Here is a 15264-nt window from a genome sequence, read left to right on the forward strand (position 1 = left end):
GCGTTAGAGATAGAGTAATGCTCCCTCTTCACTGTCTCCATCAAAAACTCCCGGGACAGGTACAGCACGGGGTTAGATACAGAGTAAAGCTCCCTCAACACTGTCCCCATCAAACACTCCCTGGACAGGTAAAGCACGGCGTTAGAGATAGAGTAATGCTCCCTCTTCACTGTCTCCATCAAAAACTCCCGTGACAGGTACAGCACGGGGTTAGATACAGGGTAAAATTCCCTCTACACTCTCCCCATCAAACACTCCCAGGACAGATACAGCACGGGGTTAGATACAGAGTAAGGATCCCGCTACACTGTCCCCATCAAACACTCCCAGGACTGGTACAGCACGGGATTAGATACAGAGTAAAGCTCCCTCTACACTGTCCCCATCAAACACTCCCAGGACAGGTAAAGAACGGGGTTAGAGACAGAGTAAAGCTCCCTGTTCACTGTCCCCATCAAAAACTCCCAGGACAGGTACAGCACATGGTTAGATACAGAGTAAAGCTCCCTCTACACTGTCCCCATCAAAAACCCCCAGGACAGGTACAGCACGGGGTGAGATACAGAGTAAAGCTCCCTCTACACTGTCCGAATCAAACACTCCCAGGACATGTACAGCACGGGGTTAGAGACAGAGTAAAGCTCCCTCTACACCGCCCCCATTAAACATTCCCAGGACAGGTACGGCACGGGGTTAGATACAGAGTAAAGCTCCCTCTACACTGTCCCCATCAATCACTCCCAGGACAGGTACAGCACGGGGTTAGATACAGAGTAAAGTTCCCTCTACACTGTCCCCATCAAACACTCCCAGGACAGGTACAGCACGGGGTTAGATACAGAGTAAAGTTCCCTCTATACTGTCTCCATCAAACACTCCCAGGACAGCTACAGCACGGGGTTAGATACAGAGTAAAGCTCCCTCTACACCGTCCCCATCAAACACTCCCAGGACAGGTATAGCACGGGGTTAGATACAAAGTAAAGCTCCCTCTACACCGTCCCCATCAAACACTCCCAGGACAGGTACGGTACGGGGTTAGATACAGAGTAAAGCTCCCTCTACACCGTCCCCATCAAACACTCCCAGGACAGGTACAGCACAGGGTTAGATACAGAGTAAAGCTCCCTCAACACTGTACCCATCAAACACTCCCAGGACAGGTACGGTACGGGGTTAGATACAGAGTAAAGCTCCCGCTACACTGTCCCCATCAAACTCTCCCAGGACAGGTACAGCACGGGGTTAGATACAGAGTAATGCTCCCTGTACACTGTCCCCATCAAACACTCCCTGGACAGTTAAAGCACGGCGTTAGAGATAGAGTAATGCTCCCTCTTCACTGTCTCCATCAAAAACTCCCGGGACAGGTACAGCACGGGGTTAGATACAGGGTAAAATTCCCTCTACACTCTCCCCATCAAACACTCCCAGGACAGGTACAGCACGGGGTTAGATACAGAGTAATGATCCCGCTACACTGTCCCCATCAAACACTCCCAGGACTGGTACAGCACGGGATTAGATACAGAGTAAAGCTCCCTCTACACTGTCCCCATCAAACACTCCCAGGACAGGTAAAGAACGGGGTTAGAGACAGAGTAAAGCTCCCTGTTCACTGTCCCCATCAAAAACTCCCAGGACAGGTACAGCACATGGTTAGATACAGAGTAAAGCTCCCTCTACACTGTCCCCATCAAACACTCCCAGGACATGTACAGCACGGGGTTAGAGACAGAGTAAAGTTCCCTCTATACTGTCTCCATCAAACACTCCCAGGACAGCTACAGCACGGTGGTAGATACAGATTAAAGCTCCCTCTACACCGTCCCCATCAAACACTCCCAAGACAGGTACAGCACAGGTTTAGATACAGAGTAAACCTCCCTCTGCACTGTCCCCATCAAACACTCCCAGAACACGTACAGCACGGGGTTAGATACAGAGTAAAGCTCCCTCTGCACTGTCTCCATCAAACACTCCCAGGACAGATACAGCACGGGGTTAGATACAGAGTAAAGCTCCGTCTACACCGTCCCCATCAAACACTCCCAGGACAGGTAAAGAACGGGGTTAGATACAGAGTAATGCTCCCTCTTCACTGTCCCCATCAAAAACTCCCGGGACAGGTACAGCACAGGTTTAGATACAGAGTAAAGCTCCCTCTACACCGCATCCATTAAACACTACTAGGACAGGTACAGCACGGGGTTAGAAACAGAGTAAAGCTCCCTCTACACTGTCCCCATCAAACACTCCCTGGACAGGTAAAGCACGGCGTTGGAGATAGAGTAATGCTCCCTCTTCACTGTCTCCATCAAAAACTCCCGGGACAGGTACAGCACGGGGTTAGATACAGAGTAAAGCTCCCTCAACACTGTCCCCATCAAACACTCCCTGGACAGGTAAAGCACGGCGTTAGAGATAGAGTAATGCTCCCTCTTCACTGTCTACATCAAAAACTCCCGGGACAGGTACAGCACGGGGTTAGATACAGGGTAAAATTCCCTCTACACTCTCCCCATCAAACACTCCCAGGACAGGTACAGCACGGGGTTAGATACAGAGTAAAGATCCCGCTACACTGTCCCCATCAAACACTCCCAGGACAGGTACAGCACGGGATTAGATACAGAGTAAAGCTCCCTCTACACTGTCCCCATCAAACACTCCCAGGACAGGTAAAGAACGGGGTTAGAGACAGAGTAAAGCTCCCTGTTCACTGTCTCCATCAAAAACTCCCAGGACAGGTACAGCACATGGTTAGATACAGAGTAAAGCTCCCTCTACACTGTCCCCATCAAACACTCCCAGGACAGGTAAAGAACGGGGTTAGAGACAGAGTAAAGCTCCCTGTTCACTGTCCCCATCAAAAACTCCCAGGACAGGTACAGCACGGGGTTAGATACAGAGTAAAGCTCCCTCTACACCGCCCCCATTAAACATTCCCAGGACAGGTACGGCACGGGGTTAGATAGAGAGTAAAGCTCCCTCTACACTGTCCCCATCAATCACTCCCAGGACAGTAACAGCACGGGGTTAGATACAGAGTAAAGTTCCCTCTACACTGTCCCCATCAAACACTCCCAGGACAGGTACAGCACGGGGTTAGATACAGAGTAAAGTTCCCTCTATACTGTCTCCATCAAACACTCCCAGGACAGCTACAGCACGGGGTTTGATACAGAGTAAAGCTCCCTCTACACCGTCCCCATCAAACACTCCCAGGACAGGTATAGCACGGGGTTAGATACAAAGTAAAGCTCCCTCTACACCGTCCCCATCAAACACTCCCAGGACAGATACAGCACGGGGTTAGATACAGGATAAAATTCCCTCTACACTGTCCCCATCAAACACTCCCAGGACTGGTGCAGCACGCGGTTAGATACAGAGTGAAGCTCCCTCTACACTGTCCCCATCAAACACTCCCAGGTCAGGTACAGCAAGGGGTTAGATACTGAGTAAAACTGCCTCTACACTTTTCCTATCAAACACTCCCAGGACAGGTACAGCACGGGGTTAGATACAGAGTAAAGCTCCCTCTACACCGTCCCCATCAAACACTCCCAGGACGGGTACAGCACAGGGTGAGACACAGAGTAAAGCTCCCTCTACACTGTCCCCATCAAACACTCCCAGGTCAGGTACAGCAAGGGGTTAGATACTGAGTAAAACTGCCTCTACACTTTTCCTATCAAACACTCCCAGGACAGGTACAGCACGGGGTTAGATACAGAGTAAAGCTCCCTCTAAACGTGAAAGCCTCCCTCCCGTCTGCAGCCTAAGGAGATATATGAACTGAGTCCAAGATCTGGAGCAGAGTTGGGAGAGAAGGGACAGACACTGAACGGTAGTTCACAGGTCAATATTTATCCCACAAACAGCTTAAGGAGAAACAGAGACAATCTCCGAAAATTATCTTGTTTCTTCTTGTGAAATCTTGCTGCGCGCAATCTAACTTTGACGTCGCACCTCCTATGTCACAACAGTGAGGGTACAGTGAGGTGAACATTTCTTGGAATAACAGTGGGTACAGCACGGCGTTAGACACAGATTAAACTCCCACTACAATGTCCCCATCTAAAACTCCCAGGACAGGTACAGCACGGGAATAGATACAGAGTAAAGTTCCCTCTACACTGTCCCCATCAGACACTCCCAGGACAGGTACAGCACGGGGATAGATACAGAGTAAAGTTCCCTCTACACTGTCCCCATCAAACACTCCCAGGACAGGTAAAGCACGGGGTTAGATACAGGGTAAAGCACCCTCTACACCGTTCCCATCAAACACTCCCAGGGCAGTTACAGCACAGTGTTAGATACAGAATAAAGCTCCCTCTAGACTGTCCCCATCAAACGCTCCCAGGGCAGGTACAGCACAGTGTTAGATACAGAATTAAGCTCCCTCTACACCGTTCCCATCAAACACTCCCAGGACAGGTACAGCACGGGGTTAGATACAGAGTAAAGCTCCCTCTACACTGTCCCCATCAAACACTCCCAGGACAGGTACAGCACGGGGTTAGATACAGAGTAAAGCTCACTTTACACTGTCCCCATCAAAAACTCCCGCGACAGGTACAGCACAGGGTTAGATACAGAGTAAAGCTCCCTCTACACTGTCCCCATCAAACACTCCCAGGACAGGTACAGCATGTGGTTAGATAAAGAGTAAAGCTCATTCTACACCGTCCCCATCAAACACTCCCAGGACAGGTATGGCACGGGGTTAGATACAGAGTAAAATTCCCTCAACTCCGTCCCCATCAAACACTCCCAGGACAGGTACAGCACGTGGTTATATACAGAGTAAAGCTCCATCTTAACTGTCCCCATCGAACACTCCCAGGACAGGTACAGCACGGTGGTAGATACAGATTAAAGCTCCCTCTACACCGTCCCCATCAAACACTCCCAAGACAGGGACAGCACAGGTTTAGATACAGAGTAAAGCTCCCTCTACACTGTCCCCATCAAACACTCCCAGAACACGTACAGCACGGGGTTAGATACAGAGTAAAGCTCCCTCTGCACTGTCTCCATCAAACACTCCCAGGACAGATACAGCACGGGGTTAGATACAGAGTAAAGCTCCGTCTACACCGTCCCCATCAAACACTCCCAGGACAGGTAAAGCACGGGGTTAGATACAGAGTAATGCTCCCTCTTCACTGTCCCCATCAAAAACTCCCGGGACAGGTACAGCACAGGTTTAGATACAGAGTAAAGCTCCCTCTACACCGCATCCATTAAACACTACTAGGACAGGTACAGCACGGGGTTAGATACAGAGTAAAGCTCCCGCTACACTGTCCCCATCAAACTCTCCCAGGACAGGTACAGCACGGGGTTAGATACAGAGTAATGCTCCCTGTACACTGTCCCCATCAAACACTCCCTGGACAGGTAAAGCACGGCGTTAGAGATAGAGTAATGCTCCCTCTTCACTGTCTCCATCAAAAACTCCCGGGACATGTACAGCACGGGGTTAGATACAGGGTAAAATTCCCTCTACACTCTCCCCATCAAACACTCCCAGGACAGGTACAGCACGGGGTTAGATACAGAGTAAAGATCCCGCTACACTGTCCCCATCAAACACTCCCAGGACTGGTACAGCACGGGATTAGATACAGAGTAAAGCTCCCTCTACACTGTCCCCATCAAACACTCCCAGGACAGGTAAAGAACGGGGTTAGAGACAGAGTAAAGCTCCCTGTTCACTGTCCCCATCAAAAACTCCCAGGACAGGTACAGCACATGGTTAGATACAGAGTAAAGCTCCCTCTACACTGTCCCCATCAAACACTCCCAGGACATGTACAGCACGGGGTTAGAGACAGAGTAAAGTTCCCTCTATACTGTCTCCATCAAACACTCCCAGGACAGCTACAGCACGGGGTTAGATACAGAGTAAAGCTCCCTCTACACTGTCCCCATCAAAAACTCGCAGGACAGGTACAGCACGGGGTTAGATACAGAGTAAAGCTCCCTCTACACTGTCCCCATCAAACACTCCCAGGACAGCTACGGCACGGGGTTAGATACAGAGTAAACCTCCCTCTACACCGCCCCCATTAAACATTCCCAGGACAGGTACGGCACGGGGTTAGATACAGAGTAAAGCTCCCTCTACACTGTCCCCATCAATCACTCCCAGGACAGGTACAGCACGGGGTTAGATACAGAGTAAAGTTCCCTCTACACTGTCCGCATCAAACACTCCCAGGACAGGTACAGCACGGGGTTAGATACAGAGTAAAGTTCCCTCTATACTGTCTCCATCAAACACTCCCAGGACAGCTACAGCACGGGGTTAGATACAGAGTAAAGCTCCCTCTACACCGTCCCCATCAAACACTCCCAGGACAGGTATAGCACGGGGTTAGATACAAAGTAAAGCTCCCTCTACACCGTCCCCATCAAACACTCCCAGGATAGGTACAGCACGGGCTTAGATACAGAGTAAAGCTCCCTCTTCACTGTCCCCATCAAACACTCCCAGGACAGGTACAGCATGATGATCCATAGAGATTTGTTGGCTGTGACAATCTGATGGGACGTCCTCTTACTCCCCCCATATTTTCTCCAGATGCACAGGACTGGTTTTGAACCTTATGTGAACTTCACTGTTCTAACGCACAAAGTTTTTCTTGCCCTTTGCAACCCATCACTTGCTCTCACTCCCTCCCTATCTCTGTAACCTCCTCCAGCCCCTACACCCCTCCCTATCTCTGTAACCTCCTCCATCCCCTACAACCCTGCCTATCTCTGTAACCTCCTCCATCCCCTACAACCCTCCCTATCTCTGTAACCTCCTCCATCCCCCTACAACCCTCCCTATCTCTGTAACCTCCTCCAGCCCCTACAACCCTCCCTATCTCTGTAACCTCCTCCATCCCCTACAACCCTGCCTATCTCTGTAACCTCCTACAACCCTCTGAGATCTCTGTGCTCTTCCAATTTCCCCGATTCCCATCGCTCCACCATTGGCGGCCGGGCCTTCAGCTGGCTAGGGGGGGACCCTGAGCTCTGGAATTCCCTCTCTGAACCTCTCCGCCGCCCTCTCTCTCTCTCTCTCTCTCTCTCCCCATCTTTTCTCTCTGTCTCTCTCTTTCTCTTTGTCTCTCTCCGTCTCTCTCTCGGTCCTTCTCTCTCTCTCTCTCTCTCTTTCTGTCTCCATCTTCTCTCTGTCTCTCTTCGTCTCTCTCTTTCTCTCCCTCTCTCTCTTTCTCTCCGCCTCTCTCTCTCCATCTCTCTCTGTCTCTCATCTTCTCTCTGTGTCTCTCTCCTTCTCTCTCTCTCTCTCTCTCTCTCTTCTCCTTTAAGACGCTCCTTAAAACCCGGCCTCTGTGACCGAGCTATCGCTCCCCTGTCCATAATATCCGCGCGTGAGGCTGGGGGTCAGGTTCTGTCTGAGTTACACTCTCTGTGAAGGGCCCCTGGGGATGTTTTTACTGTGTTAAGAATGTTGGACGTATGCAGGTTGTTTTTGATTAAGGAGCTGGGAAAGTTGGGTACTGAAAGCTGCGGTTTGGTGAATGTAACCTTGTGGTTTTTGGGTCTGTCCTTCTCGTTCTGGGAAAGACGAACTCATCGCTGAGGCAGCTGCTTGTCACTGACTTCTTGACGAACTGTCATTCACTGGAAGGTTGCGGTTACAATCCTTTCAATGTCCCTTGTGATGGGCCTATCTCTGTGCTCAGCCTCCACCCCCCTCCACCACCACCCCACCACACACTGGTTTCCCTCTCCCCTGCTATCCCAGCTGTCACCCCACTCTGGACAAGGAAGGGCTGACCTTCGACCCCCCTCCCCCCACCCCCCCACCCTAACCATCAACGACTGCCCATTGGGGTGTCGCAATTCAGGACCGCAAATGTGGTGGGAGAGAGAGGAAGGGAGTGTGTGTGTGTGTGAGAGACGGAGAGAGAGGGAGTGTGTCTGTGTGAGAAATAGAGAGAGAGACAGGTGGAGAGAGGGAGTGTGTGTGTGTGTGTGTGAGAGAGATGGAGAGAGGGAGTGTGTGTGTGTGTGTGTGTGAGAGAGATGGAGAGAGGGAGTATGTGTGTGTGTGAGAGAGATGGAGAGAGGGAGTATGTGTGTGTGTGAGAGAGATGGAGAGAGGGAGTGTGTGTGTGTGTGAGAGAGATGGAGAGAGGGAGTGTGTGTGTGTGTGTGTGAGAGAGATGGAGAGAGGGAGTGTGTGTGTGTGTGAGAGAGATGGAGAGAGGGAGTGTGTGTGAGAAATAGAGAGACAGGTGGAGAGAGGGAGTGTGTGTGTGTGTGAGAGAGAGTGAGAGATGGAGAGATAGGGAGTGTGTATGTGTGTGTGTGAGAGAGAGATGGAGAAAGGGAGTGTGTGTGCGTGAGAGAGAGAGACAGGTGGAGAGAGGGAGTGTGTGTGTGTGTGTGTGTGAGAGATGGAGAGAGGGAGTCTGTGTGAGAGAGAGAGAGACAGGTGGAGAGAGGGAGTGTGTGTGTGTATGTGTGTGAGAGAGAGAGATGGAGAGAGGGAGTGTGTGTCAGAGAGACGGGGAGAGAGGGAATGTGTGCGAGAGAGAGAGATGGGGAGAGATGGAGTGTGTGTGTGTGAGAGAGAGAGAGAGCGAGAGATGGAGAGATAGGGAGTGTGTATGTGTGTGTGTGAGGGAGAGAGATGGAGAGAGGGAGTGTGTGTGTGTGTGTGTGAGAGAGAGAGATGGGGAGAGAGGGAGTGTGTGTGTGTGTGTGTGTGAGAGAGAGAGAGAGAGAGAGATGGAGAGAGAGGGAGTGTGTGAGAGAGAGAGTTGGAGAGAGAGGGAGTGTTTGAGAGAGAGAGATGGAGAGAGGGGGAGTGTGTGAGAGAGAGATGGAGAGAGAGGGAGTGTGTGTGAGAGAGAGAGCTGGAGAGAGAGGGAGTGTGTGAGAGAGAGATGGAGAAAGAGGGAGTATGTGTGTGAGAGAGAGAGATGGAGAGAGAGAGGTGGTGTGTGAGCGAGAGATAGATGGAGAGAGAGGGATTGTGTGAGAGAGAGAGAGATGGAGAGAGAGGGAGTGTGTGAGAGAGAGAGAGATGGAGAGAGAGGGAGTGTGTGAGGGAGAGAAAGATGGGGAGAGGGAGTGCGTGAGAGAGAGGGGAGAGTATGTGTATGAGAGATAGATGGAGAGAGGAGAGAGAGAGGGAGTGTGTGAGGGGAAGAGATGGAGAGAGAGAGGGAGTGTTTGAGGGGGAGAGATGGAGAGAGAGAGGGAGAGAGTGAGAGAGGGAGAGAGTGAGAGAGGGAGAGAGTGAGAGAGAGATGGGGAGAGGGAGAGAGTGAGAGAGGGATGGGAGAGGGAGAGATATGGGGAGAGGGAAAGAGTGAGAGAGAGATGGGGAGAGAGAGAGAGTGAGATGGGGAGAGAGAGTATGAGAAAGAGATGAGGAGAGAGAGTGAGAGAGATGGGGAGAGAGAGAGAGAGGCAGAGAGGAAGAAGAGGGACACAGGAACAGGAGGAGGCCATTCAGTCCCTCATGCCTGTTCGACTATTGGTTGAGATTATGGCTGATCTGTATCTTAACTCCAGCCACCATGTTGGCTCCATCTCTCCCTGAGGCCAGATTAAAAACCCTGTCACTCTCTGACTGGTAACGATGAAATGTATCGGCACCTATGGAAAGATTCCCACACGCAACAGCTTACACCGCGTGTCCACTGAAGGCCGGAGAATGCGTGGGAGTGAATGACAATTCGCTCCCCCTCCCTGGGTCTGTGCACCACCCTCCCTGACCCTGGGATCGTCCCCAAATCAGGGATTTCCCCCTCCACCCAGCTCCCAACCCCAACAGCCTTCCGGCCCTGGCGACCTCCGACCCCAGGGCTTCTCTCTGACCCCAGAGATGCCATTTGACCCCGGGGCTGACCTCCGACCTCAGGGCAGACACCACCACCGCCCCCTCCCCACCGATTCCGGGCTTCCCCACGACCCCAGGGCTTCTCTCTGACCCCAGAGATGCCCTCCGACCCCCGGGGCTGCCCCGCGACCCCGGCAGTGCCCTCTGACCCCAGGGCCGCTCCCTGACTTACATGTAGGCCTTGTAATTGTTGCCAATTTTCTGGATGCGGAGGTCGTACTTGGCGTCGATGAAAGGCTCGGTGGTGGCGTAGGTCTTGGTCAGGGCCACCACGCTGGCGATGTCCTGGAAATCGTAATGGTCGTCAACCTTGACCTGCAGACCGGGAGACAAGGCCGAAGGGGGGGGGTGGTGGGGCGAAGGGGTGAGAGGTGAAGGGCAGAGGGACGAAAGAGGAGAGAACAGGGCTGAATATCGTCCATAGCAACAACCATCCAAGAGCACGTTCAATACGACAGGACAGACTGAGAGCTCGGTCTCTGACAGGGCCGCACTGTCGACGGGTCATTCGGTCAGACAGTGACAGGGCCGAACTGTCGACGGGTCAGTCAGTGACACAGTGACAGGGCCACACTGTCGAGGGGTCAGTCAGTCAGACAGTGACAGGGCCGCACTGTCGAGGGGTCAGTCAGACAGTGACAGGGCCGCACTGTCGAGGGGTCAGTCAGTCACACAGTGACAGGGCCGCACTGTCGACGGGTCATTCGGTCAGACAGTGACAGGGCCGAACTGTCGACGGGTCAGTCAGTGACACAGTGACAGGGCCACACTGTCGAGGGGTCAGTCAGTCAGACAGTGACAGGGCCGCACTGTCGAGGGGTCAGTCACACAGTGACAGGGCCGCACTGTCGAGGGGTCAGTCAGTCACACAGTGACAGGGCCGCACTGTCGAGGGGTCATTCAGTCACACAGTGACAGGGCCGCACTGTCGAGGGGTCAGTCAGTCACACAGTGACAGGGCCGCACTGTCGAGGGGTCAGTCACACAGTGACAGGGCCGCACTGTCGAGGGGTCAGTCACACAGCGACAGAGCCGCACTGTCGACGGGTCAGTCAGTCACACAGTGACAGGGCCGCACTGTCGAGGGGTCAGTCAGTCAGACAGTGACAGGGCCGCACTGTCGAGGGGTCAGTCAGTCAGACAGTGACAGGACTGCACTGTTGAGGGGTCAGTCAGTAACACAGTGAGAGGGCCGCACTATCGACGGGTCAGTCAGTAACACAGTGACAGGGCCGCACTGTCGAGGGGTCAGTCGGTCAGACAGTGACAGGGCCGCACTGTCGAGGGGTCAGTCAGTCAGACAGTGACAGGGCCGCACTGTCGAGGGGTCAGTCAGTCAGACAGTGACAGGGCCGCACTGTCGAGGGGTCAGTCAGTCAGACAGTGACAGGGCCGCACTGTCGACGGGTCATTCGGTCAGTCAGTGAGAGGGGCGCACTGTCGAGGGGTCAGTCAGTCACACAGTGACAGGGCCGCACTGTCGACGGGTCAGTCAGTCACAGAGTGACATGGCCGCACTGTCGAGGCGTCAGTCAGCCAGACACTGACAGGGCCGCACTCTCGAGGGGTCAGTCAGCCAGACACTGACAGGGCCGCACTCTCGAGGGGTCAGTCAGCCAGACACTGACAGGGCCGCACTGTCGACGGGTCAGTCAGACGGTGACAGGGCTGCCCTATTGAGGGGTCTGTCAATCAGACACTGACAGGGCTGCCCTATCGAGGGGTCAGTCAGTCACACAGAAACAGGGCCACAGTTGTTGGCGTTCTGGAATTGTATTTTTTACCAAAGTCATATATTTGGTGACATCATTCCATGGTACCTTGGTTAGACGACAGGCATCATTGTAAATCCCTATGTAAACATTTCCCGGACAATGAACTGTCACGGTGCAGTTGACACCTCTGCCCACCAGAGGCATTGCGGTGGGAGTTTCAGACACTCTGACATTATTCAATCCGTACCCCAGCGAACCCATTGGTCGGTCACACAATTCCTTACCTTGCCCATTCCAGAGTAAGCATGTCCCATTTTCACGACCACCGGGAATCTTGAAGTTGTCAGCTGCAAAAGGAAGAAGCCATTAGCGGTGATTTGGGAATACAATTGGTCGCCTGTCCCAAACACAATCCCGCCTGCAGTAACGCCAGAGGGTGAGAGACACCAGCCCCATAATCCAGCCCCGACACTCGCCCGTCTCCCAGTGCTGAGGGAGCGACGCGCTGTCGGAGGGTCAGTGCTGAGGGAGCGCCGCACTGTCGGAGGGTCAGTGCTGAGGGAGCGACGCGCTGTCGGAGGGTCAGTGCTGAGGGAGCGCCGCGCTGTCGGATGGTCAGTGCTGAGGGAGCGCCGCACTGTCGGAGGGTCAGTGCTGAGGGAGCGCCGAACTGTCGGAGGGTCAGTACTGAGGGAGCGCCGCACTGTCGGAGGGTCAGTGCTGAGGGAGCGCCGCACTGTCGGAGGGTCAGTGCTGAGGGAGCGCCGCACTGTCGGAGGGTCAGTGCTGAGGGAGAGCCGCACTGTCAGAGGGTCAGTGCTTAGAGAGCGCCGCACTGTCGGAGGGTCAGCGCCGAGGGAGCACCGCACTGTCGGAGGGTCAGCGCTGAGGGAGCGCCCCACTGTCGGAGGGTCAGTACTGAGGGAGCGCCGCACTGTGGGAGGGTCAGTGCTGGGGGAGCGCCGCACTGTCGGAGGGTCAGTGCTGAGGGAGCGCCGCACTGTGGGAGGGTCAGTGCTGAGGGAGCGCCGCACTGTCGGAGGGTCAGCGCTGAGGGAGCGCCGCACTGTGGGAGGGTCAGTGCTGAGGGAGCGCCGCACTGTCGGAGGGTCAGCGCTGAGGGAGCGCCGCACTGTGGGAGGGTCAGTGCTGAGGGAGCGCCGCACTGTCGGAGGGTCAGTGCTGAGGGAGCGCCGCACTGTCGGAGGGTCAGTGCTGAGGGAGCGCCGCACTGTCGGTGGACCCCTATTTCGGGGGGAAACGTTAAAGTTGAATGCCCCCCCGGCTCTGCCCTCACAGTTTGACTGATATATCCCACAGCCGCTCTTGGAAAAAGAGTTTGGGTGCTGGGGAGATCTCCCTGGATTGATATTTATCCCAGAGGCTATGTTACCAAGCTGATCACGTTCACATTGCAGTTTTTGGGATCTTGCTGTGTGCAAAGTGGCCACATATCCAATAATAACTATTTCTTTGGCAATTAAGTACTTTGTGATGTCATAATGTAGAGAAAAGTGCTGCCAAACTTTAAAAACTTTCTAATTATTGGGGGCATGTGGGCGTCGCTGGCCGGGCCCAGCATTTTTTGCCCATCCCTAATTGCCCCCTTGAGAAGGTGGGGGTGAGCCGCCTTCTTGAGCCGCTGCAGTCCCCGTGTGGTGTAGGTACACCCACCGCGCTGTTAGGGAGGGAGTTCCAGGATTTTGTCCCGTGTGGTGTAGGTACAACCACGGCGCTGTTAGGGAGGGAGTTCCCAGGATTTTGACCCAGCGACAGTGAAGGAACGGCCGATATATTTCCAAGTCGGGATGGTGAGTGGCTCGGAGGGGAACTTGCAGGTGGTGGGTGTTCCCCATGTGTCTGCTGCCCTTGTCCTTCTAGGTGGTAGAGGTGGTGGGTTTGGGCGGCGCTGTCGAAGGAGCCTTGGCGAGTTGCTGCAGTGCATCTTGTAGATGGTACACACACACTGCTGCCCCTGTGCGTCGGTGGTGGAGGAAGCAAGTGGCAATCTTGATACAGGGCTATGGGGAGAGAGCGGGGCAGTGGGATTAGTTTGGGGATTGATACAGGGCTATGGGGAGAGAGTGGGGCAGTGGGATTAGTTTGGGGATTGATACAGGGCTATGGGGAGAGAGCGGGGCAGTGGGATTAGTTTGGGGATTGATACAGGGCTATGGGGAGAGAGCGGGACAGTGGGATTAGTTTGGGGATTGATACAGGGCTATGGGGAGAGAGCGGGGCAGTGGGATTAGTTTGGGGATTGATACAGGGCTATGGGGAGAGAGCGGGGCAATGGGATTAGTTTGGGGATTGATACAGGGATATGGGGAGAGAGTGGGGCAGTGGGATTAGTTTGGGATTGATACAGGGATATGGGGAGAGAGAGGGGCAGTGGGATTAGTTTGGGGATTGATACAGGGCTATGGGGAGAGAGCGGGACAGTGGGATTAGTTTGGGATTGATACAGGGCTATGGGGAGAGAGCGGGGCAGTGGGATTAGTTTGGGATTGATACAGGGCTATGGGGAGAGAGTGGGGCAGTGGGATTAGTTTGGGGATTGATACAGGGCTATGGGGAGAGAGTGGGACAGTGGGATTAGTTTGAGGATTGATACAGGGCTATGGGGAGAGAGTGGGGCAGTGGGATTAGTTTGGGGATTGATACAGGGCTATGGGGAGAGTGTGGGAGAGTGGGATTAGTTTGGGATTGATACAGGGCTATGGGGAGAGAGCGGGGCAGTGGGATTAGTTTGGGATTGATACAGGGCTATAGGGAGAGAGCGGGGCAGTGGGATTAGTTTGGGGATTGATACAGGGCTATGGGGAGAGAGCGGGGCAGTGGGATTAGTTTGGGGATTGATACAGGGCTATGGGGAGAGAGCGGGGCAGTGGGATTAGTTTGGGGATTGATACAGGGCTATGGGGAGAGAGCGGGGCAGTGGGATTAGTTTGGGGATTGATACAGGGCTATGGGGAGAGAGCGGGGCAGTGGGATTAGTTTGGGGATTGATACAGGGCTATGGGGAGAGAGCGGGGCAGTGGGATTAGTTTGGGGATTGATACAGGGCTATGGGGAGAGAGCGGGACAGTGGGATTAGTTTGGGGATTGATACAGGGCTATGGGGAGAGAGCGGGGCAGTGGGATTAGTTTGGGGATTGATACAGGGCTATGGGGAGAGAGCGGGGCAGTGGGATTAGTTTGGGGATTGATACAGGGCTATGGGGAGAGAGCGGGGCAGTGGGATTAGTTTGGGGATTGATACAGGGCTATGGGGAGAGAGCGGGGCAGTGGGATTAGTTTGGGGATTGATACAGGGCTATGGGGAGAGAGCGGGGCAGTGGGATTAGTTTGGGGATTGATACAGGGCTATGGGGAGAGAGCGGGGCAGTGGGATTAGTTTGGGGATTGATACAGGGCTATGGGGAGAGAGCGGGGCAGTGGGATTAGTTTGGGGATTGATACAGGGCTATGGGGAGAGAGCGGGGCAGTGGGATTAGTTGCTTCGTGCTCCCACGACGCGGAGGTGGGTCAGATTGTTCCTGAGGGGCTGAATCCCACCCCACCCCACTCCGCCTCCGCTGTCAAATGCTACGGACAGGCGACAGGGAATGAAATGGGAGCCTGGCGCATCCCCGTCCCCCCGAGCCCTCTCACTCCGGGGAGAGG

At 53.9% G+C, this 15264-nt stretch overlaps 1 protein-coding gene across 1 annotated transcript in view; it reads right to left on the reverse strand.

Annotated features, from left to right (window-relative positions):
• The window catches only part of LOC144673579 (synapsin-2-like), a 322886-nt gene that overhangs the window by 236745 nt on the left and 70877 nt on the right, over positions 1-15264 (reverse strand). The window contains exons 6-7 of the mRNA XM_078535332.1: positions 11883-11945; positions 10056-10198 (exon numbers count right to left, since the gene is read on the reverse strand). Coding sequence (XP_078391458.1) covers positions 10056-10198; positions 11883-11945 — 206 coding nt within the window. The remainder of the gene's footprint in view (positions 1-10055; positions 10199-11882; positions 11946-15264) is intronic.

Source organism: Cetorhinus maximus, unplaced genomic scaffold (assembly GCF_964194155.1).
Source record: "Cetorhinus maximus unplaced genomic scaffold, sCetMax3.hap1.1 HAP1_SCAFFOLD_389, whole genome shotgun sequence".
Classification (NCBI taxonomy): Eukaryota; Metazoa; Chordata; class Chondrichthyes; order Lamniformes; family Cetorhinidae; genus Cetorhinus; species Cetorhinus maximus.